At 39.3% G+C, this 25,289-nt stretch overlaps 4 protein-coding genes across 4 annotated transcripts; 1 reads left to right on the forward strand and 3 right to left on the reverse strand.

Moving 5' to 3' along the window:
• The first annotated feature begins 1,052 nt into the window (after nt 1-1,052).
• LOC131304778 (probable polygalacturonase) lies at nt 1,053-5,864 on the forward strand. Its single transcript, XM_058332159.1, has 6 exons — nt 1,053-1,661; nt 2,526-2,843; nt 3,751-3,871; nt 3,956-4,130; nt 4,247-4,317; nt 4,736-5,864. The coding sequence occupies exons 1-6, from the start codon at nt 1,632-1,634 to the stop codon at nt 5,413-5,415; spliced, it is 1,395 nt and encodes a 464-aa protein (XP_058188142.1). The 5' UTR covers nt 1,053-1,631; the 3' UTR covers nt 5,416-5,864.
• An 801-nt stretch (nt 5,865-6,665) lies between these two features.
• On the reverse strand, nt 6,666-11,346 carry LOC131305782 (uncharacterized). Its single transcript, XM_058332434.1, has 10 exons — nt 10,811-11,346; nt 10,647-10,730; nt 9,767-9,900; nt 9,586-9,683; nt 9,172-9,260; nt 8,982-9,087; nt 8,473-8,627; nt 8,317-8,387; nt 7,306-7,420; nt 6,666-7,074 (listed from the first exon to the last, which is right to left on the reverse strand). Exons 1-10 carry the CDS (start codon nt 11,027-11,029, stop codon nt 6,907-6,909), a joined length of 1,239 nt encoding a protein of 412 aa, XP_058188417.1. The 5' UTR covers nt 11,030-11,346; the 3' UTR covers nt 6,666-6,906.
• Nucleotides 11,347-14,986: 3,640 nt separating this feature from the next.
• Nucleotides 14,987-17,889, reverse strand: LOC131332410 (uncharacterized). Its single transcript, XM_058366616.1, has 4 exons — nt 17,827-17,889; nt 17,705-17,779; nt 15,836-16,666; nt 14,987-15,730 (listed from the first exon to the last, which is right to left on the reverse strand). Exons 1-4 carry the CDS (start codon nt 17,887-17,889, stop codon nt 14,987-14,989), a joined length of 1,713 nt encoding a protein of 570 aa, XP_058222599.1.
• On the reverse strand, nt 17,854-23,406 carry LOC131305004 (nicotinamide adenine dinucleotide transporter 1, chloroplastic-like). The gene is made up of 9 exons (XM_058332373.1): nt 22,950-23,406; nt 22,629-22,724; nt 22,208-22,314; nt 20,338-20,386; nt 20,122-20,231; nt 19,129-19,223; nt 18,945-19,033; nt 18,764-18,858; nt 17,854-18,645 (listed from the first exon to the last, which is right to left on the reverse strand). The coding sequence occupies exons 1-9, from the start codon at nt 23,020-23,022 to the stop codon at nt 18,409-18,411; spliced, it is 951 nt and encodes a 316-aa protein (XP_058188356.1). The 5' UTR covers nt 23,023-23,406; the 3' UTR covers nt 17,854-18,408.
• Between the last annotated feature and the right edge of the window lie 1,883 nt (nt 23,407-25,289).

Here is a 25,289-nt window from a genome sequence, read left to right on the forward strand (position 1 = left end):
ATTCTTGGTTTGCAGGTATTGTTGGTTGTGTAATCGGCGTTGAGGGAGTGATTGGGACGTTCATTGGAGATTTGTGGGGTGTTGTTTTAGCCTTGTTTGTTTGGTTTGTTATGTTGGGTATTTTTTGTTTTAGCCAAGTAGGTTGTGTTGTGTTGTTTGTTGTATGGGGTTATTGATACGCTTATATGTGTATGGTCGATACATATGTACTTTCTTATTTGATATTAATGCAGTTTATTTTTGGTTAAAAAAAAAGAAAAGGAAAAAAAAACAATCAATGATTTCGGAGGATTTTCCAAAAAGTTTATCAACGGTTTGATGTCCACCTTTTATTTTACTCAAACGGCTGAAATGGCTTTGAGCCGTATCAAACGTCGTAAACTGTGGTTACGGACTTACGGTAGTCACATACCCCCTTTGCCTCTTTGGTTGATGTGGACATGATTATTAACAGCGCTATTTTTGGTAAAAGTGGACAAAATTATTAATGCTCCAATATTTTTTTTAATAAGTCCAGTATTCGGGAGTAATAACGCACACTTTTGATTAACTTTGAAAGATTAATCTCATCGTCCATTAAAAAAAAGTCTAATTAAAATCGAAACAAAATTTTGTATGAACAAAGTTGTTAATAGTGCTTCAGATGCCTATGTATTTCGTGCCGTTGGATACACGTAAATCCCACGCATGCACGCGTGGATGTTGTTAATAGTGCTTTAAGATGCCTATGTATTTCGTGCCGTTGGATACACGTAAATCCCACGCATGCACGCGTGGATGCATTGCACACGAGTTAGACAACTAGGGACACATGAAAGGATTTATTTTCCCCGAAATTATTAAGGTGGTGGGGCCGCGTTTGTTGATGTGTGAGGAGCAATGATCTGGAAAGGCGAGTGATCACTAGACAGGGTAGCATAGCATCATTGGCGTGTTGGTCCCACATTTTCCGGATTCCTCCCCACCGTATACGAAACCACATGTGATCCGACCCCACCCTCCAAACAAACAGAACAGCCACCCACATTCTACTCCATAATTTCCTTTGGTTCCGTACTAATCAATAACACTCACCCAAGTCATTCAGTCAAAAGTAGACTTCTACTCCAAATCTAGATTCTCTATTCTAATCCCAAGAACCCCCATGTCACCAAACCCACCGCCGGGCTCTTCTTGTAGCCTCTCTCTCTCTCTCTCTCTCTCTCTCTCTCTTCATTCAGGGCCTTTCTGTGGGGTAATTGATGGGATGAGTGTCGGCAGCAATACCCACCCGTTTGGATTGGAGTAGAGCGATTTTGTTGGGGTGCCAATTAATAGCAATTATGATTCCGACTTATTATTATTAACATGAATGAATGAATGAATGAAGAAGAGCAAGGAGGGCGAGGCGAGGCAAGCTGTCTTTTCTTTTTCTGCGCTGTCGCTTTCTCTCTCTCCTCCCTCTCTCACCATCCCTTCGTATGATTATCATCTCGTGTTGTTTTCATTCGGTTAGTTAATACGGTAACCTCGTCGTATAATCACACTTACCCCCCACCTTTTTCTCTTTCTTCTGCTTCTTCTTGTTGTTCTTCTCCTTCCACTTGTTTTCTCCAGTTCTCTTCAAAGTCGTTATTCACTCCTGGCCTTGAATGATTGCGAAGATTCTCATGAAGAGGCTAGTAAGTACGTTGTTTTTTTCCTGCTTTAGTGGTTTATTTATTTATTAATAATAATATGGAGTGGTTCTGTTGGATCCATTTTTAGTGCAACTTTCTTTCTGCTGTTTGGAAAATGTATTTGCCGTAAGCCTTGCCATTATGTTGAGTTTCAGAGTGTATTTGATGTGTTGATCCGAAGATCCTGTTTCGTGTGTTTTTGTTTGGTTCTAATAATTTCATGTCGTTGTGAAATGGAACTTTTCTCTGCTCAAAATCATGTGGATCTTTCAGTTTAGTGTGTTGTTTGTTCATTGTTTATGAGCATTGAAATCTTGGACTGTTGAGTCTAGTACATTTCCTTTGCCCTTTTGAGATGAACAATTGTCCAAGCGAAGAAAGAGATGCAATGTGTTCTTTTTGTGGGAATGGATTTCGGTTTTGTTTTCTTGTTTATAATTACCATTAACTGATTTGAAAGCAACTGACTCAACAGGCATAGACTTCAGCTTTAGGACCTTCTGATTTTGGAGCTATGAAACACTGTAAAAATGCGATCTTTATGAGTTTTGTTTAATTATTCTTGATCGTTGTGACTAATCTGTTAGCCGGGTACTTGTTCATGCTATTTTCCCATGGAATGCTATCCACTGCTTCATATATGTATTTTTTTTCTGGATTCTGTTGTTGGATAGGATCCTATTTCCTTAAATAGAAGGGCTTTTCCATATGCTATTGCATTGGATTCTTTTCTTTGTTCTTGATCTACGTATGGTATTACCATTTTTACAAACAATAGTTGATTTGAAAAGGTAGGAACTGCTTGCAAGTTGAATTTCTGTTCTACAATTCTTTTTACCTTTTCCTTTTGTTCCCTCTTCTTTTCAGGTGGCACTACTTTTTATTCTGGCATTAAGTGATGCTGTTGAACCCCTTGGGGATCAAAGTGAAGGACAATGTGAATGCCGTACGCCTTTGGTCCCCAGACCTCACAGTGTGTCCATCTTGGAATTTGGGGCAGTTGGGGATGGGAAGACACTGAATACAGTTGCCTTCCAGAATGCCATCTTCTACCTTAAGTCATTTGCGGACAAGGGTGGTGCTCAGCTCTACGTCCCACCAGGCAGGTGGCTTACTGGAAGCTTTAACCTCACCAGCCACCTTACACTCTTCCTTGAAAGAGAAGCCGTAGTTCTTGGTTCACAGGTGGTTGTTTCATCTCAACTTTTCCCCTTTGTGATACGAGACCAATTCTTAGTTTCTATGAAATTCTAGGCGTCGTTTGTTTTACCCACCTCAGTTGAATTCTAACGTGCATATTCTTGTTTCATCTTCAACTTTCACCCATTTCTGATATGATGTAAGACATTCTGAGTTTTGGTGGCAGCATGGTTTATATGGAATTCTAGGCATCAATTTTTTTTGCCATTGAAGTCTAATATGGGCATGTTCTATAAGTAGAAACATGTTGTGTCCATTTCGGTGGTGATTTAAAGTTTCATATAAAATCTCTTGTTTTTTTTTTTTGGGGGGGGGGGGGTATTGATTAGAGACAAATTGGTTAGTTTTTCCTGTAGAATTGGCATTTTATATGCATTCAGTTTCTTGTGGTAACATTAGGGTTATTCTTTCTTCTTGCCTTTGTAAGGTACTTGACCTTCGTAGAACACTTGGCACAAGGCTTACCTTTATTACAGTTGCCAAAAGTAGATTAACCTAGTTTTCTGTCTCCATCACCCAAAGAAAATTTATGGACCATGTGCAAGAATAAGCAGGAACTTACACGGAATGGTAACCACTGAGTGAAAGATTAAGTAAGCAATCAGTAGGAGTTAGTCGTCTTGTGGGTGTGCTATTGGAAAGAGGAAAAGATGAGATAATAAGCGTCAACACCTTCTCAAAATCTTCTGGTTCTCCATAATTTTTATGGAGAACCAGTAGAGTCAGCCAACACACAAAAAGAGGTTCCAACATTTGCTGTTATTATTAGAAGTAATATCCGTTTATCTAACTAACAGAGTTGTATTCTGGATTCCAATTCTTACTTTTTTGCTTCCCGTCACCTTCCTATCACTGTTAGTTTTAATTGGCCTCTATTATTTCACTTTTGCAGGACTACTTCAATTGGGATATAGTTGAACCATTACCTTCTTATGGCCGAGGGATTGAACTGCCAGGTGGAAGATATCGCAGCTTGATTACTGGAAATAAATTAACTGATGTGGTGATAACAGGTAAGGATATCACCCTTTGTTTTTGTTTTTCTGGTGACTCTATTTGTTCTAATTTGAATTACGTACTTCTTTTGATTGCACCAGGCGACAATGGAACTATTGATGGCCAAGGTTCTGTGTGGTGGGAGCTGTTCAGTTCTCATTCCTTAAACTACAGCAGGCCTCATCTTGTGGAGTTTATTTGCTCTAATGACATTGTTGTATCAAATATAACCTTCCTAAATTCCCCTGCTTGGAATATTCATCCAGCATATTGCAGGTTGATTATTACTCTCCATTAAGGATTGTTTGTTTCCTTTTAATGTCTTCTTAAATATTTCTAAGCCTTTTATGGCTTGTGAGTGATGTTGACAATAACTTATCGTTATGATGCAGTAACGTGCTAGTTCAAAACATAACTGCCCATTCTCCTCCAGCGTCTCCTTACACCAGTGGAATAGTCCCAGGTTAGTAGGAAAATATTTCTCGATTGGAGTTCATTTATCTGAATAACTTGGTTGCATGTTTCATTGTGGATGACTACGTTATGTGCATTTTTTTTTCCTGGTACTTACATTTTTGTCATAAACACTGGATGAACGCCAAACTTTCAATATGCTAACTCGCTATCAGTATGTTACCAGTAGTCAATATCTTGTTTTATTCCTTTTCCTCTATAAACCTCAATAATCTTGTCTCGTATTCAGCAATTCAAGGTGGTAATATTTCCTGTAGCTTTTATGTTGGCCTCTTGCACTCTACTTTCTGTTTAGATGAGACATGATACCATTGACTGTTCTTCCCTCTTTATATATTTTTAACAACTATGCAAAGATTGTTTGGATCTCTACTTTTTCTGACGTAGGTGAATGAAATTTTCATCAGATTCTTCCAAGCATGTGTGCATTGAGTACAGCAATATTAGCATGGGTCACGATGCCATTGTGCTGAAGAGCGGTTGGGATGAATATGGAATTTCCTTTAGTAGACCAACCACAGATGTCCACATCAGGGGTGTCCGACTTGAGTCTTCTTCCGGCTCTGCTCTAGCTTTCGGTAGTGAGATGTCCGGTGGCATCTCAAATGTACTTGCACAGCACCTTCACCTTCACGATTCATTCATTGGAATTGCAATCAAGACATCAAAAGGCAGGGGCGGTTACGTAAAAGACATTCTCATATCAGAAGTGGAAATGGTAAATGTTCATATTGCTATTGAGGCAACAGGTCAATGTGAATCCCACCCAGATGATAAGTTTGATCCTTCTGCACTTCCAATGGTGAAGGGCCTCACCTTTAAGGACATAGCTGGTACAAACATCACTACTGCAGGAGCATTCTCAGGGATCTACGACTCTCCCTTCACATCGATTTGCTTATTGAATATTTCTTTGTCCATTGCTTCTGACCCCTCCTCTACCTCTTCATGGGCATGTTCTGATGTTTCGGGTTTCTCAAAGATTGTCTCTCCTGAACCATGTCCTGACCTCCAGAGCTCACTTCCTAACTCTTCCTCGGCTTGCTTCTTCCTAATGAATCCAAGAAGTCGTGTCGCAATTTTCTGATAAAGAGACCTTCGAAGGATGTTTGTTGGCTTCATCCAATCCATAAGTTGTGGGACTAAATGCTTCTTCAGGATCCACTTTGAATTTAAGTGGTAATTGTCCAATAAAATGCAGATTCAGACTCTTCCATCAACTCAATTGAACATCCTCAAGTCTTGCAGTGTCTTATCCTGGTCAGTTGCTCATGTACAGCCTCATTTTCTTTATTCATGTGTAAGGAAATTTTTGGTAGTGCAGCGCACAGATACGTTTTGGTTTTTTATATTTGTTTTTCCTGTCTTGTTTTTTGTTTTCCTATATTGTTTGAATTCTATTTTTTGGTATTTATGTTTAGGATGTAAATCTGTGTATTGGCACACTGGGATTGGTTAGTGGTAGATAGGTGGGTGAGAGAAAGAGTATTCAGGGAGTGGTATTGTTGGAATAAAATCTTCTTTGTTCTTGGGAAATTACTGGCACCAAATTTTGGATTCTTAGTTTGGTTGTTTGCTGCTTATCAAGCATATGTTCTCGGTGTTGCTTGAATTAAGATATTTTTTCTGTAAATGACAGTAAAAGTTTTTTCTCCCCCTTAAAATCCGTCCAAGCCCCCCAGTTTCAAGGCTTGACCACTAGGTGAACTCGAACCCAAGACCTCCAACTTCACAATTGATACCGGTGATGAGCTGCTGGCTTCGGTGGTATATGAGCCGAGAAGTAGCTGCTCAAGTTTGGCTTGGAAAATTAAAAAGCTTCAAAAATATGTTCAAGCTTTAGATGATTCATGAGATGTGCCGATTTGAAACAAGCTTTTATCAAACCAAACACAAGCCAAATGAGCCGAGTGACAATTTGTTTGAGCTTTGTTTGGAAGCTTAAAGAGTTTCAACGTAGTGTTCAAGCTTGGTCTGTCACTTTATTTATTTATAAAAAAGACTGAAATTGAACGAGCTTTTAACGAGCAAACGCAAGCTAGAACTCAAGTAGCTTGATTCCTCTATCAACCTAACTGCTGGCCTATTCTGGATGGTTTATTGTGAAGTTGTAGTATGGTGACAGTAAATACTATATACCCCACCACTTGATAAAAATTATTACCCTCCGCAACTACCATATCTGTCATTGAATGAAACCATAATACAGTCGGTGCCGCGAATAAAACTCTTTTCTTTTCTTTGTTGAACTGCAAGAGTAAAGCTCGTTATTCGTTTTTTCTTGACAAAGCTCTTAGTTATCCAAAAGGAGAAAAATCCTCCAGAACGAGTTGGGAATGATGCAAAAGAATGTTCTCATTTGAGAGATCTGGTCATATATCACGCAATAGGGATATTTTTACATAAAAAATCCTAAATGAAACCACCAAGAAAAAAGATTTCTCAGAGAAATCCCAACTGGGAAAACAAGTTGGAAAAACAAATACTAGTAATATTCAAATCTCAATCACTTTAAACAAACTGAGGTTGAGGTTGATGTTGATGTTGAACTTGTCAACATCCCAATTCCCATGTATCGTCAATGTACTGCAGCAGATGGGGAAGCAAGCTGAACCCAACCAAATTCCTCTTTGTAACGCCCACTTTCCTCACAAGAAGCTTCGCATGTGTAGACAACAATTGTTGCCCAGTCAAGAGAATCGACTTCATTCTTCACGCCAAAGTAATAAAGCAACTGTGGCAAAATCTGAAATGACCAAATGCAAACATAAGCCAAAGGTTTCAATGGAAGATCAGAATCTAGGTAAATACGCAAATGGTGAAACAGAACAGAGTACATAGAAAATGGGAAATCAGAATCTACATAAATAAGCAAATGGTGACAAAGACCGGAGTACATAAAAAATGAACATGTCGAAAACAGCAAAGTGCCTAAGAAAAGGAAAAAAAAACATGTCAAAGGGAAATAACTCCACACCTGAAATTCGAAACCTCGAGGGCCACCACAATAGCCGCAGTTAGGAATATCATTCTTTGATGGCCGACCACTAGACATGGGCCACAAGGGTTTAGCTCTTTCAAACCTACAATACCTGTTTATTTAAAGAAAGAAAGACATTAACTAAATTTCAGTTCGACCGGGAAAAAAAGAAGAAGATGACATTAACCACCAGAAAATATAGCTCAGAGGTAAGATTTTGCCACAAACGAGCAGAAAACAGGTGAAAATGTTAGTATGGTTAATAACACTATTGAAGGAGGGCAAGAGAGTAATTTCATAAACCAACTCACCTAGGCAATTGCTGACTAGGGAGAGACATAATGGACCCTTTAAACACATGCACAATACCCAAACTCCCGATGTGGGAGCCAGCCCAGCTGACGCAGGCCCAAGAGCCTCGCCACTAAAGAGTGGCACCACGACAGAGAGCCCAAGGGACCTGCACTAGAGGTCAAGCACCCAAACCATAGCAGGTGGGCGAGACTTGGTTGCTTTTGAAGGAGGGCAAGAGAGTAATTCCACATACCAACTCACCTAAGCAATTGCTGACTAGGGAAAGGCATAATGGAGCCTTTAAACACTAATGATTAAACTCTAAGATGAGAATTCACTGGTTAGAAACATTCCAAACCCACAAACTTAAGTTTGATGAGGCACTACACGCCCAAAAAACATGCTATGGACATGTTAAAGCATATAGGTGATGTAAACATAAGTTGCATAATACATCATAGTTATAATGCGATACGCAGATGAATGTCTATATAGAGATTAACTCTTCCGTTCTTACTACTTTTCTTGACTGCACGCGTCAACCATGTTGTTTAAAATTTTGCTCTTAAAGCTGTATTGTGAATAAAATATCTCTTCCGCAAACAAATAGCACCAACCTAGAGTAGTAACTGAAGTCAAACAAGAGCTGAGAGATGTGGTTCGCATAATCGAAAAACCATGATACACATACTCATATCAAGGGTAAGCAATCACCTCAAAACTTGCTTTGAGGCCCTGGCTATGCGCTCTTGGAAGGAGGCCCAACTCTTTCTTTCATCATCTCCCTGTTCACCAACAATTCACCAACAATGAAAAAGAGTCTGTAACAGTTCATAACATAATTCCTATCATGTGTATAAGCAATCATACCTCAAAGTTGTCCAACAATGACTTGACCGTTTCATCCATTTGGCTCCTAGAAACCAAGGAATTTGCATAACTAATATCTTCAGATGTCTCCATTTCAAATTCATATTCATCCTCAATTATGATCTCGTATTCAGGCCATATGATGTCGCTTGCAACTGTTTATATACGAATATGGATCAGCTTTGAAAATTAGCAGAATCCAACCTTTTTGGATGGCCTTTTCAGGTGAAAAACAAGACTTAGAGCAAATACCAATTGAACAATATAAAAACTGTCCATGCATGGTACAAATCTCCTACGTTTTCATTTCTTATAGACGTTCAAGGCTTAGGACCCCAGATATCACGTAACACAGTTTATGAACTAGAACATACCAACACAATCATCTGAATGTAGACTTTCCGAATTCCATCAACAAAGCATGTGTTATGTGTAACAGTACCAGTACACCCCCCCTATAAGCCTGTGCCAGATAAATACTCTCAAGTAACAATATCAGTAATACTGGCCTTTTTCTGTCTCTGCTGAACTGCTCGTGGGGCTAATGTTAGATGACTGAGGAGAAATGCTTGCCTGCAGACATTCACTTTTATGACCTGCCAACCAATGCATAGCCTGCAAGTGAAAACGAAAGGGAAGCTTCAGGCTGAATAGTCTCAAATACTGGATCATCAAAATCACTTAAGTGTCTCGAATTACCTGACGTTTCTCTGAGCAATAACGAGCTTTTCTACAGCCACTACAAACTTTATCTCCTTTCCAGGAACCGCACCAGTTACAGAGTATAGCTAAAGAAAGCACGACCAATGAGTTGAGATTATAAGATGCTAACGAAAAGGAACAACATGTAGTTGGAGCTTAGAAGTCCATGAATGTGCCCACACAAGTTGGCAAAGTTATGTGTCTCTGCTAACATGCATCAGTTTTCAATAATTTCAATCTAATGAGAATGTGAATTGGAAAACTAATGCAGCTTCCAAGGCAGGGAAAAGGCTTCATGACAGCTGAATTCACTAGACTGATTGCCATTTGAACTTTAAACAAATCCAAGTCTAGAAGGAAAAGGATGCCAAAACTGAACTACAGGGGGCAATAAAAAACATTACAAGCTACCTCCAGTTCCAGAAGGTTTGTCAGTCCCATCATGCCTTGGGGGTTCACTTGAGTAAAAAGGATTTGAGCGGGCGAGCTGGCAACGAAAAATTTTCACACTAGCAACACAGTTTTATAATCAGAAGAAAAATTAAAAAAAAAGGGAGGACATTAAGAGGAATGGGTACTCCCAAACTGATACCTAAGAGATGCCTTCTCTGGTTTACGTTTCCATTGTTCGTGTTGGTCTTGGAGAAGACAAGCCATTGATAAACACATGAATACAAAGAGTGTACGATGAAATGCAGGTTCCTTCTCAGAGAGTGGTGCATAAACCTAGGAATACAACATAGCGAACGAAAAGACTATTAAAAATACATAACAAACAAAAATAATCATGAGATTCAGTTCTCACACCTCTGTACTCTCTAGTGCTGCATTGTTAGTGAGGTGAAAAGGATTGCTATAGTAAGAGGAGGGTTGCGATGAGACTTACGAGACACACAACCTGAATGTGGGATAGAAGTCACATTGGTCTATCTTTGGAGTCAAAACTTCACATAATCAAAGGGGTTTATAAAAACAGATTCATGAATCCCTCAGCCTATGCTGTAACAACTTCTAGGCCCTATCCCACAACTCCTTCATTTCACACATCTTCATTTCTTGTCTTCTTGGACGGATTCATTCAATTTGAGAGGGCCTAAGGCCCAACAATCATTGGGAGGACCAAGTCCTCAAAATCATCTTGGAACATGGCAATAACAGACACTCATAAATAGGCCATTAGAAACTTAAAAGAGGAACGAATGATCCAGCACTACTAGGTGCACTGTTTATAGACAGTTCGACACAACTTACCGAAAAGGTGTGCATGTGTATTTTCTCTAGAAGGTCAGTTACAGAAAATGGAAACAATACACCAAGTGTTTTTCTTTTTATGGTTGCACACTTCAGGAATAAACTATATGAATCGTAGCTGCAAGTATTGCGAAGTACGAATCATTTCCCTTGAAAACAAAATTGTAGTTCATACTTTGTTAAGTTAATATTATTATGAGAATCATGAAAAGGAAATCCAACTGAAGCAGAAACTGCAAAGGCTCGACACAAATATCACAAAGACAGGATTTTCCCGAGGGCAAACTAACAGGATCCAACCAAGCCTGAATGAGAAAGAAAATTTGAGTCTTCAATTTTCGTTAATCAGATAAAATTCCACGAAAGAGTGGGACTTTATACGCACAGGAACTCCCCCAGCTTTGCTTGGAAATCCCTGACGCACAAGTGAGCAACGATTCTCAGGCTTTTCAAGAAAACCTAGCGTTACTGGTAATAGCTCTTCGTCATCGGAAAAATCACCACCAGCGTTAACTAGAGCTTCGTCGTAGAGGGAAGTGATATGGAGAGCCCTGAGCTTCTCCAAAGAATCTCCATTTGTAAGACCGCCTATCTCGTCGGACATTTCTTTCAGTGGAGCAGCAAATTAAACAGTCGCACAAGCAAATACAGAAGAAAGTATAGCTGCGAGTGCGTGTACAGTTTTCTCTGTGCATGTAATCACCAAGATACGGCTTTGTAATTCTTCTCCATCTCTGTGAAGGAAGAAGGAAGGAGGGGGGGGAGACGGTTGGGGTTTTGTGACAAACTAACTACTACTCCCAATTCACTGCCCAAACAAGGCCTTAAACTGCATGCCAGCAGCCGCAAGGAATCTAGGTGGAGGTCGTTTGGAGAAATTTTTCAGTGCCGCCCGCTCGGTGCATTCCGGCCGTCCATTTTGATTTTGGACGGCTCGAATTTAGAGAGAGAAAGAGAAGGGGTGAGAGGGGAGAAAAGATTTCAATCTGAGTCGTTCAAAAGCACATCGGACGGCTCGAAAGTGCCAAACGAACACAACGTGAGATATACCCGCTCGATACTGAAAATTTCTTATTTGGAAGATTGGCAAACAAATGAAAAGGGAAGGAAAAGTAGGACCCCTATGTTAGAGACAAGTGAAGGTCAATTTTTCTGTGATTATTTAGTGCTATTGAAACACCCGTGATGTTCCATGAATTTCTCTATTAAATATCGATGTTGAAGCCACACTCATGTGTGGTGTAAAACGCTCTAAAACACCACGTGGTGCTCCAAGAACAATCAATAATTTTTTTCATTTTCTCTGTTCTTTTCCTTTTAGCCAAAAGCAAGAAAGCAAACAAATGATTATGCTAATATAGCAAATAAGTACCAGTCAATACACCAGACTACTTTTAAATATGATTTTCTTTTTCAAAAAAAGCATATGTTAAATTAAATTCCTTGATAGGGGAAATAACATTATCACCGGATACTTACCATACCAGTAGGAAAATTAATTCTCTAGCCGATACGGTATTTAGAATGTTGCCACCGCCACCACACATTCACGCAGGCAAGGACGGAACCAGGATTTTACCCTAGCAGTGGCGAAATATATACCAAAAATATAAAAAGATGCATTACAATATTAAAAATCATCGACTATAGAAAACATTAAAATAACATAATAAAAAATATAATAAATGATGTTTGTCTTTTGCACATGGAGTACAAAAAAAGAGCAACTTTAATTTAATCTATCTACTAAAGTGAGGCATCTTGAATTGTGCCCGACGCTCTTTCATGTCATTAAAAGCATCAATGATAGAATCGGCGTCAAAACTTCTAGCTGTGTCCTTCTCAATGTATGTGATCAATAAACTTGCCAGAAAATCATCCTCCATTCTATTGCGCAATCTAGTTTTCACAAGTTTCATAGCTGAAAATGCACGTTCTGTTGTAGCTGTTGAAACAGGCAAAGTCAATATTAGACGAATCAATTTATCAACAAGAGGATAAATTGTAGACTTTCTTGTCTTATGTAGCACTTGACATAACTCTGAAATGGTTGTTAGATTTTGAAACTCCGGATGCTTGAAAATATCGAGCTCATAATTTTGCAACTGAAATCTCAAGTGTAGTTTCTCTTGCTCTGTGAAATCAGAAGGATAATATTTCTCAGCAAGCTTGCAAATGTCTTCGACTTTGAATGATTTGTAGCCATCCCGAGGATCTATAAGTTGTGCTAAGAATGAGCAACTCTATTGTATCTTCTTTGAACCTGGTATTTAATTCTTGCAATTGAGAATCGATCGTGCCCATAAAAATATCGACCTGCAAATGATGCCCAATAGTGATGGGATCTTTTCGAACACGACCTCGACCTCCTGTACGAGGAGAGCTCATATCTGGAACAGTTATCCCATGTTCTTCACAAAATAGAGTGACTTTCTCTAGCAAAAGAACCCGTCCTTCTTCCCTAAACTTTTGAATTAGCACTTTGGTTGTGATTACCAAATGCATTGCATTCAATATGTCTTGAGATTTACGCTACAAAGCTTGACAAAGGTCATCAGTTATCTCCATTGTTTCCTTCATAAGATGTAAGATGAACACAAATTTGTAGACACCCCCATTCTGGACTGTCCAGATAACGTTATTTGTCGATCTTTTATTTCCCCAATGATGATTTTAGTCGAAAACAGTTGAAGGACAAAGGTGTGATTGAGCTTTGAGCATCCCTAACCTCTCTCAAACCCCTTTTAAACCCTTCAAACCAGAGCCAAACAGCCCCAACAAAACCCAACTGGCATACGCCAGTGTCTTAGAACGCCAGTTATCTGCCACGTGTCAGTCATCGACCAGTAGCCCAGCTTTTACCGGCGCACGCCAGTTAATAGTAGCGCACGCCAGTCAAATCCAGTCAAATCAACTTTATTCGGCCACTTGGGCGGGACTTTTGTGCCACCCTGACGTCGGCTACAGCGTCCCTGATGATTACTCTCGGCAGAGACGTTCCCTCTCTCTCCTACACCCCCCATCAAGCCAAGTCCCATGCATTTAATGCATGGAAGGCTCCCTTCCTCTTCCAACCAGCTAGACAAGGCCTTGGTCCCAGAACTGATCTCAGTCTTTTTCCCCTATAAATACCCCCCTTGCATTCATTTGCAAGGGGTTAGCATCATCAAGAAGTAAAAGAAAAACTCCCCTCTCCTCTCTTATTGCTTTCTTCTTCTTCTTCCATTGAAAGATAAAGGAAAGAAGCCCACTTCCATATACCTCCACTGACATCCAGTCACCATACAACATCCATCTTCAACCTTTAGGCTCTAAACCACCTTCAAACTTCAACACCCAAAAGGTATACCACCTTTGCATTCCTTTCTGTTTTCGGCCCCTGAGGGGAACCAGCAAGGCCCAGGCTGGTAAACAATACTAGTCCTGGCCTTGAACTGGTAAAATACAACAATCGTATGCGATGATACTTGGCGCACGCCAATTTCTACATGCCGTACGCCAGTCATGGCAGAACGAGCACGACTGGCGTGGGGATCATGGATCGTCATTCCTTTTGTTTTATCTTTCTGTCAATCACCCTTGCATGCTAAATAACCAGTTTACTATTTTCTGTGTGTTTGCTACTGTTTAGATAAAGGTTATTGCTTACTCTTTGTCCATTCAAAAGGCCTCTGGGATCCTTCTGGTCATGTTCCAGAGCCCAGATGATGCAAAAGCCAAGCACTGGATTATGGCCAAACGTGCGTACGACAGTCCATGACTGGCGTACGATAGTTAATGCTAGGATCCAGTGGCTGACCCTTGCATCTTAGTTTAGTCTTGGCCTCCTTCCTGTCCCCACTCTGTTTAGGGGGGTTTTCTCGTCTATTTTTATGGCTTCAAGCCATCTCGTCTGTCTGTAAATATATAAGCCCTGCTTATTTAACTGCATGGTTTGTCCTGGGTGTGCGCTGGTCCTTTTCCAGAGCCCAGAGGGTTGCAAACAAGGACTGTGAAACTAGATGAGTGGAGTACGCCAGTCTCTCTGTGGCGTGCGCAAGTCAAATCAACATGCAGTGGCTCGGCCAGTGCATGCTGGTAGAACTCGCTCACGCCCCTGCGGGGCGGCGTACTGCAATTTGTCCAGTTTGCTCAGTGCTTGTTCTCAATCTATATTTAGCATTGCGATCAAGCCATTCATAAACATTTTGTCACATAAATCACAACTTGTTATAATGCTTTAATCCCCATTATCTGTTCCCCCGCCCTAACTGGCTAAAAAATGATCAAATGAGAGAAAAATACAAGCGCTTTTTACAAAATGCCCGAGTAGAGACCGATCTCCGGATTGGGCGAGAGGGGTGCCATAAAACCCTTTCCCTCTCGTAACCTGGCTCCCGAACCTCAGATATCGAAGGTGACGACAGTCCAGTCTACAAGCCTTTTCAAAAATCAAACAAACGTGGTAAACGTTTTCGAGTTCGGTTCCTTGGGTGCTCTCACCGCTAAAACCCGAGTAGCGACTCTGAATCGAAGCGTTTCGCCGCGCTTTTCCAAACAAAAAGGGCCGCACCCCAATTTTCTACCAGCGAGATTTCCGGGGCGCATGCCCACAAAATTCAAAAGTGGTAATGGCATCATAAGCTCCATCTGCTTCTGCACGCTGAGTAGAGGTGCTGTCTTTGTCATTGATGATCTCTTTTAACACTAAACAAGTTGAACTAAATAAACTCATTAAACTAGAAATAGAACCGAAATGAGAACCCCATCGAGTATCTCCAGCTCGTTTCAACTTACGAATTCGATTATTTCCTTTACCAGTCTCAAGCTCGTCATCATCAACAGCTAGTTTTTCAGCAATTTCTGCAGCTTGAATACCTCTAAATTGATCATTTTTTTTAGGAGAGGAGTCAATGATATTGACTATGAGAGTCACATAAGAGAAGAAATTCTTGACAGATATAACTTCTTTAGATGCCGCAACCAATGCTAATTGAAGCCGATGAGCGAAGCAATGAACATAATATGCAAATGGACAATCGTTCAAGAATAAAGCTTGCAACCCTTTCCATCTTCCACGCATGTTACTAGCACCATCATATCCTTGACCACGAATGTTTTGAACACTAAGGCTATGACAAGCGAGAACAGTACATATATGCTCTTTCAAAGTTGCTGACGCAGTGTTCAATACATGAACTATATCAAAAAATCGCTCTTGTATAAGACCATCCTTGTCAACAAACCTTAAAACAATAGCCATTTGCTCTCTATTTGACTCATCTTGAGACTCATCAACAATAATGCAAAATTTTCCACCATTAATCTCCTCACAGATGAATCTTTGTATTTTATCATTAAAAATACTAAGAATTTCTTTTTGAATCTTACCCGAATGATAAGATGCATTTTGAGGGGCATTGTGTCATACAACTTTGTCAACATCGGGATTATAAGAAGCCAATAACTCTATCAGGTCAATACAATTCCCTCTATTGCTAGATGTAGAGCTTTCATCACGGCCTCTAAGAGCACAATTATGCAATGTGAGCCATTTCACTGCATCTATTGAGGTCTTCAATCTCAAACGATTTTTTGCAACTTGTTCAGAAGTTTGTTTCTCAACTACTTTCTCAATATGCTGTGCTTGATTCAATAAATCATGACATTTACCCAAAGCGCATCTATGGCACGAGTTAAGGTCTTTTCCCATATGAATTGCGAAAGGGCACCTCATACTGTTATTGACTTTCTTCCATTTTGAAAATCTATGATCAACAAAAGCATTATATCCGGGGCGTCTAGATTCCTGAGCAAAAAGATGACACGGAAGGCAATAGGCACAATTTTTTGTTGGAGAATACTCCAACCACTCTAGATACAACTTATACCAAGAAGGTAGAAAGCGACGACCATTGCCATCTTTAGGATATTGGTCTTTCGGAAATTCTGGTTGATATGGTCCAAACGTTAGATAAGCTCGTCGGACCTCATCACGTTCGGAAGTTGGATAATCCCTTATTGGTCGTCTTAAACCCGGATCCCTTATTAAAGAAGACGAATCAAATTCTTTCACTTCAACTCTAGGAGTTTTGAGAGGACGAGTTTGAGGTTCAATTGTTGAAGTTCCAATTGCACTTTGTAAAAGTTCTGCAGTTGTATTGTGTTCAACACTTTGTTCTGCAGTTGTATTGTGTTCAATACTTTGTTCAACGCTTCTTCTCTTAAAGAACGAGTCAATTGTTTTCTTGACCATGATTACCTACCACATTAGTTTACACAAATCAATAAATTGTTATACTTTTTTCAGTACAAATACCGTCTATTGCTCAAGACAAACTCAAGGTATTCAAAACATTCAATAATTTCTCTAACTTCAATTGAATATTAAAAATTTGAAAAAGACTAACCTTTTTCCAATCCCAATGAAGCTTGCGAAATCCACACAAAACGCCAAACTATAAATGGTTTTTTAATGTTTCGGAAATCGGAAGTCCACCACTGCACTAAACAAGAAACCCACACGGTGCCGGCAACGGAAATTTGAAACCGAGAATCGTAAATAGAAAATGAAGCACAACTGCCGTTTGCCGAGTACTCCTATTTAGGTTATAGCACTACTGCGAAGTACTCCTATTAATTTAGGATAACTTGTTTAATATTTTAGGTTGAGTTGTAGAGTTTTTTTTCCTTAATTACACCTCATCTTTTATATTATTTCACTTTGGCCCGTTGAATTTAGTTTCGGGATATTTTTTTGGGTCTCCTTGCTTGAAAAAAGAGAGAAGGATTTAGGACTAGTATATAACAAAAAATAAGGAAAAAAATCTAGTGATGGTGAGACTATATAAATTGGGCATAATTTTTTTTTTTACATATAATAATTGCATTTTCTAAAATTCTTATCGTGGCGGTTGCCGCCACTAGACCTCCCTGATCCCATCACGCAGGGTCCATTACAAAGTATATAGTCGCCACGTGAATGTGTGGTGGTGGATGATCCAAGAACACCCCGTGGCAATGCTCCGAGAGCACTGAACCAGTTCTTAAGACCTCTTTTTACGAAAATGAGTTTTATTTTTACGATAAAGCTTCCAATTGGTATGTCTTAAACTGAAATCGAGATGGAGTTGGAAAAAATCAATACGTAATTTACTTCCAGAGGCCCAGCCCTAAAGCATTTTAGCAGGTTGTGCTAGGCTCAAAGTTTAAGCTGTCTAATATCCCACACATCTGGGGGAGAGGAATGATCCACCAAAAGATTCAAATTTTGCCAAGCACGGTTTAGCTAAAAGCAAACAGTTCGAGCCAGCACCCCGGTAAAAAACACCTGAGGTCCAGACCTCAATACTAAACTATGTGGGTGCAAACATGCCTGCAGAAAACAAGGTTTAGCCCAGAAGCATTATAAAACAAACTCACTCTCATCTTCTCCGGGAAGCCAGAACATTCAGTACAATATGACAGTATCTCATTAGAATCCATTAATTGAAATTGAACAGATTCTGATGATTCGGGCAACCAGAACGTCTACATTGTACTACACTTTTTCATCATCATCATAATTGACGGTATACCACCTAGTCCTCTCAGGATATTCTCCCGCAAGCCAAAACATCCAGCACAATATGATTTCTCATTAGAATCCGCTTACTAAAATTCAACAGATTCAGATGATATTGGGTAACCAGAGGAAAACCTCCAGAAAATTTTGAACGTCGACATTGTACTTCACATTATCATCATCATCAGTGTCGGTATGCTATCTAGTCCTCCTCTCAGGGTAGTCCTCTCAGGGTAGACGGCATAACATGAGTTCAACAAAATGCAATTGTTGATAAATGTTGGTAAAAGCTACCAAAAATGACTAAAATACACCAACCAATCAAAAATCGACCCAACACAAACAACTAAAATGTAGGTAAAGCTCCCTGATTTGCTTTGCCTGTTGGAGGGTACACTGAATTCCAAAGACTAGATGCTTGCGTAGAGCATGATATATCTTCACAATGTGTGAGGCTGTGGATCAGGGGGAAACAGGTCAACAAGAAATCGATGAATCATCTCAAAGCTGGTGAATGTAATTACAGCAGCTGGGGTTGTTCGGAGCAGGTTGGTGGCACATCCACGGTAAAAACCAGGGATGCCCTCTTGTTGAAATACTTTCTTAACACAGTCAATGACACCCGAGTATCTTTTCTCCGAGTGGTGCCCTTGCTCTTGTAACCTAGAGCGCACAACCTAATATTTATAGGAGAAGAAATGAAGAATACTACTAAGTTGAAGGATTAATACCAACAAAATGCAAGATCATGTGACTAAATTAAATATATTTGGATCGGTCTGTTGATGGCATTACCTCATGTGGATATGTCAATGTAGATGCAAATATTTTGGAAACTGAGGAGGCAACAGCAACATCGCTTGCACCAAGTTTATCCATTGTAGTGTCACCTGATATTGTACAAACTTCAATCAATTTGTTCTTTTCTTATCTTTCAAAATGAGGTTTGTTAATAACAATACAAGTGAAAAGCTACCTCTATCGGCCAAATAGATTTTGATTGTCTCATATGCTGGGAACTGAATGGCAACATGACTGATACCAGCTAATGCAGGCACAAGACCACTGTTCATTGAACACAATATCAGATGCTGTCAGAATAGAACTTGCAGACAGAGATGCATGTTACAAAGATATGACAAATCCTCATGATATGCAACCTGTATAATCCACGAATGCCCTCTTCATGAGCAATTCTCCTTAAAGCGGACAATGTACTCCTGTATGGCACCACACCTGTTCTCATTCCTTGAGTCTGGAGAGAAATAAGATACCAAAAAGTAAATGATCACTTCTTTTTCAACTTCTGCATAACCTTTTTCACGATGAGAGTGAGTGCAATAAAGAAGGAAGAATATTAACCCAATGACGCTGAACAAGAAATAATTTTAATTTTAATCCAATGATATGTAACAGTTGCACTAATTATCATGATTATAGACAACAGACACTTGAAACAACTATTGCCTTTCCACCACCCCAGGATAGGAAGTAGACCAGAATGTCACCTTAACCCAATGCCGCAAGCTTCCCTATTAATTAGCACTATAGACTTAATCAGCATTTGATGCAATATGTCTTGCAGCGCCAAAATTTTCCCTTGCTTTTTTGTTCTCATAACCCAGTAATTCACCATGTATTTCGATCTTTGTTTTCTTTCCAACAAACTTTATATTCCTGTATCAACTGCTTTTGGCTTTCAGCAAGCAAAAATGTTAGGATCCAAACCTATTTTTGTTCCTATGTCCCAGGAAAAAGCTGAAGAAAAAAGTTCTCTAAACTTTGTTAATGTTAGTATAAGAAATGTCCGTGGGAAGAAACAATGTCTAGTTGTCTACCATGCAGGAATGATGAGGAACGTAGAGAACAGGGCCAATAGATCAACTCAAAAGCTTGTTCTACTGCACCTTTGCAAAACCAACATCCTTATACTCCTTTACTGATAGGGAGTACAATGATTTTTTCGAAAGAGATGGCTTACCACAAAAACACCTGACCTACCAGGCTACCATCTATTTTTGTTATACATTAGCAGGATCCAAACAATAAAGCATCCAGAAAGAAGAGTTGGATACAATACTCCAACACCTGCCCCCAAGCCCAACAACAGAGAAAATAATATAGTACAGAAACAGAAAGCCTCAGAGACGCACCTGAAGTCTTGTCTTTACAACCCAAAGAGGATTTGTAAAAATGGTTGTTGCAGCTCCAGCACCAGAAGCAGCTATCACATTAGCACCAATTGAAAGGTGATGATTCCCATCTGCACACATGTTTTGAACAAAGAAAGCTCATGAATTTCAGTGAAGCAACATTTAATGTGGTATAATCAATAAATAATGCGACACATTAGGTCCTAATGAACTAACCATCAGAGCAAAGAATGCTTTTGAGCTGATCATAAATAGTAAAATAAACCTGCACAGATAACAATGGTCGGTCATTGGAAAGAAAACTGAACTAAAAAACTACTATAAGAAATTAAAAGTTACCACATATAGTAAAGTTTCGTTTTGAAAACCTATAAATTCGCAAATTTAGGACCGCAGCTGTTACCTCCTCTGCATTCGCAGAAAACAAAATATAACCACAAACATAAATACCAGATCACTTACACAACGGAATTTCACCAGCCCGCCCCCCCCAGGAAAAAAAAAGAAATTTTATCAGAAAGCTGTAAAAAAATTGCAGTTCTTCTTCGTCCCATCCCTTGCACGTAAGACTTTCTTTCATGAGGGAAGGAGATATATATATATATACACAAATTATCAAGTGAGGGATCCCTCACTTTGTTAAAATGCGGGACTTTCATTTCCCGATCAAATTTTGAAAATCTGAACCGTTCAATGTGTGCAGAACGTGATTTTAAGGGTTCCCGCGAGAAATAAGCAAAAAAAATGACCGGGAAGGGCTTCATCCGAGCAGTTTTTTTTGAACCGTTCAATGAAAACTGCTCGGATGAAGCCCTTCCCGGTCATTTTTTTTGCTGATTTCTCGCGGGGACCCTTAGGCTCCGTTCCGGAAACAGAAAAAAGCCCTTATTTTTTAAGAAGGCAATTTCAAGCTCAAAAATTATGGACTTATTAAAATCTAAAAATATGCAATATGGATCTTGTTTAAAAGATCTCATCGAAATCTTTTATACGATGCAAAAAAAATTGAAAAATTATTTTTCATTTATATTATTTTTGAGTTTGAAAATGTGAAATAAGCTGCTTATTTTTTAAGAAGGTTTCTGGAACGGAGCCTTAAAATCACGTTCTGATCACTTTGAGCGGCTCGGATCATCGAAATTCAATCGGGAAGGAAAGTCCCGCATTTAAAAAAAATAAGGGATCCCTCACCGGAACCTGACTGTATATATATATATATATATATATATATATATATATATATATATGAAAATAATGGCACAAAGGGACTGTCACCCCTATAGAAAAAGATGCCATGCGCAACTTATTGTGACAAAAACACTACCAAAAAATTGGTTGTGTGAGGGATTAGTCATATGAATCATTTAGCTTAACACTAGATAAAACTCTACAAAGAAAACGGGGCCGAGTTTTATTAGTCATATAAATCATTCAGCCTCACATCTAGCTAAAAAGTGTACAAAAAAAATGATCAATTGAGGGATTGACCTAAAAGTGATAGGTTATATAAATTCACCTGTGGATGAAGAACAATCTTCCCCTCACCCCTCCAATGATATATACAAATTTAGGTGGAAAAGAAAGTACGTTGAAGAACAACGGGTAAATTAACACAAATAATTTTAGCTGCACATTTTGAGAACACTTGCCACATAGTAGATACACAATAAAGCATGCTCCAAGAGAGATTCAATTACCTATCGCTAGAAGATGATGAATTTAATAATCGGCAGAACAGGAAGAATACATTATGATGATGTTTTTTGCGGAATAAAAGGTGTAAAGTCAACAAGAACACAGTACTTCTTATTCTTGAAAGAAATCAAATGGTGATGATATATACAATTCCATGTTCGTGGAAGATCCAGAATATATGACAAAAGCAATGCCAAGAAGAAAAAATGGCCATGAAATATCTATGCCCTATTTCATTTCTATTATGAATATAGCTATGCTGTTTCTTCCACAACTAGAATGCATACCTTAATACCCATATCAACATCTAACAAGTAAATAAATGACCAACCAAAAGGAATTACCATGTAAAAATGAGGCAAAATACGAACTTATGAGAAGGAAAACTCACCGCCCAGTTTGGAAGTAATGCCAGCACAGTTGGTGAAAGCCCACGGTACATTCCACGCAAACCCTCCCTTTGAAATATTTGTGCTAAACTCCCAACTATGACACTACCTGGTTAAATGAAGACTATTACCCTTCTGCTGAAAACTTTGCCAATGCTACACAAAACTTGAATGCCGTAATTTCACCTTATGCTTCTAAAAAATCCTATTTGAATTCAATCATAACCTAGTTAAGTGAATCTTTATCTTGCAAATGATTGCCTTGCACAAGTTGTAGAGCATATAGCCGTATACATGGTAGAAGCTCAAGGCATTTACTGTGAAACTTTTGGATTGTTGATGCTGCCCAAATCAATTAACCAAAAGCTACAACCATTTTGAGCGAACAAACGAAAACTTGTCAATATGAAGAAAGTTCTGCACCTTTAACACTTCCATTATTGAGCGCCGACAGCCCGTGAACCTGAAACCTCGTCTTGATTACATCTAAAGGACATACAAATGCTGCTGCAATAACTCCTGCATACAGAATTCCCAGATTCAATCAAAATACCTGATTACATTCGTTCTATTCAAAGCTCCGTAATGGATGACTAAAAAATAGATATTTCCTCCCAAACCATACTCCACGATCTACTTGACACGGTTGACCAAAAAAAACAAAGAACATATCTTGTTTCGATTGTTCGCTTCTCTTTACAATTTAATTTCTCGAAAAGAAGAAGAAGAAGATTGACATCATACCAGCGGCGGCACCGGCGCCGGCATTGCAGAGGAGGCCCTTGGGACTAGGGCCGTGATGAGCATCGGCACCCATCGATGAATCTACAACAACCGGCTTGAAATTGAGACGTTGCGATCGCGAAGTAGCAGCAGTATTGATTGAAATTCAACAAAGAGTCCTCTCTCGAGAGGGAGATCGCAGAGAACCAGCGTCGCATGGCAATCCGGTGCAGCCTTTGCGAAGCAATCGAATCGTGTTCGGAAACAAACTAGGGTTCGGTCCGAAGGAAGACAGAGGAAAGACCATGAATAACCCTAGAGGGTGGTGTTGTCTGGATATCGATGGGATCGAGGACATGAAATCGCCATGTAAAAGGTGGGGAGAAATCGTCTCTCTTGCATCTGACGCAGCGGTTGGCTCTTACGATTAGGGGAAGCCGCGGAAAAAAAATATGAGGAACGTGTTTCTTCGGGTCTCCCCATCATCTTCAACTTACAGGGGAATTATTCGGTGGGGATTAGGACATGGTCACGTGCGAAACCGGAGACTCTTAACTGCCGTACAATCAGAGAGATTGACGAAATTGTGTGGTGTTTAGGGCGGTAGGGCTACTTGTGGACCATGGCCGGAGAGCACTCAATAAATTCTGCCGCGTGTGGGTCCCTCGAGAAAGTTCATGGAAAGAGAAGTATGTGAAGTGGCGACTCTGACGCAGAATTCAATTAAAGTTGATTATATGAGTAGAATTTTAAATAAAATACTTACTGCTCGTGTGACTAGGATTGGAAGCAATTTTTGAAAAAGGTTGTGGTAATAATGCAGTTTAATGTAGGAAATCATTTTGATTTGTATTGGTAGAATATACACAGTACACACCCACCCCATTCTTTTTGGCAATTTTGATTTGGAGGACTGCTTTTCACGAAGGAAGACATTAAGGGCTCGTTTGGACGTGGTATTGAGAACGAGTATTAGTTTTTCCTCCTCATGAGAAAGTGCGCCCAGGTTTATCATCTGGTTTGGCAAACAAAAAACGCAGGGGTATTAGGTTTCCACCCTCTTCTCTTGTACCGGCTAAGAAGGGCTGCGAGGAGATTATTTATGGGTAGATTTTGGACTGTTATTAATTAATACCCCCGGATGAGGCTTAGATAATACTCCCTCCTTCTCCATTTCAACTACAAAACAATCTTATCCTCCCATTTTATCACTTATCCAAACCAAGTACACTATTTTATCCCCCCATTTTTAATACTTTACTATTTTTATTCCCCTTTGTAAATAATATCCACGATTCTTATTCCGCATCCAAACAAACCCTAAAAATAGTAACGAAGGATGTGCACCCTTAACCCTACTCTTCCACACTTCAACTTCGCCGCAACCTTGATCACCCCCGCCTCGGCGTAGCTAAGGCTAATGAGACCTTGGGTGGTTGCCTAGATCGTTTATATATAATCAGAGTCATCAAACACGTTATACAGCGTCAAACTTCAATCAAGAGACTGATTTGTATCCAAACTTTTAGTGGATGTCTCTGGTGGATGGACAAAAATGACGATGGGAGGAGGAGGTATGATTGGATTGACACATGATGGAAATTCACCGCCATAGTTACTGGATATTGTGGCGTCTTCACCAAAGGAAATGTTCAGAAGGGTGCAAAGCTCCACAGAGCAAGATAAAATATCCCCAAAAGGGGGATTTTATTCAAAAAAATTAACCACAAGAAAATGCCCATGCATATGTCGTCTACCTAGCTAGCTCACTTGATTGGGCGGGTCCTTCGTTGGAGGATGTAGAGATTGGAGAGGAGAGAGGAAGAGAGGTGGCGGCTGTCGCCTCCTCCTCATCTATTTTTATGAACTTTAACTTTATTTTTCTTTTCTTTCTTGTTAATGTACGCACGATGTGATAAAATAACAAGGACTGAGTAAGGGGTGATTTGGATTAGAAAGTGGAACAATTATTATTATTTTTTTAATCTTTATTCAAAAAAAAAATTGCATTCGTTAGTTTTGTATCAAATTTTTGTGACTTATTGATTTGTTTCAGTGAAAGGAATCGAAAAAGTAAAAAAAAAATTGATCGAAACTCATAAATATTTAAAAAAAAACAAAGATTAGTAAAAAAAAAAAGAGTTGTCTTATTGACTTATTTTTGTCTTTATTCAAAAAAATATTCGTTTCGATCAATTTTTTTATATTTACAATTCCTTTCGTCGAGACGAATCAATAAATCACAAAAGTTTGACGCAAAATAAACAAATGCAAATTTTTTTTGCATAAAGACAAAAAAAATAAGTCATTTAACTTTTTAATCCAAAACTCGCCCTAAGTGTCACATACTCACAGCTAATA

The sequence above is a fragment of the Rhododendron vialii genome, chromosome 1a (genome assembly GCF_030253575.1).
Source record: "Rhododendron vialii isolate Sample 1 chromosome 1a, ASM3025357v1".
Taxonomy (NCBI): domain Eukaryota; kingdom Viridiplantae; phylum Streptophyta; class Magnoliopsida; order Ericales; family Ericaceae; genus Rhododendron; species Rhododendron vialii.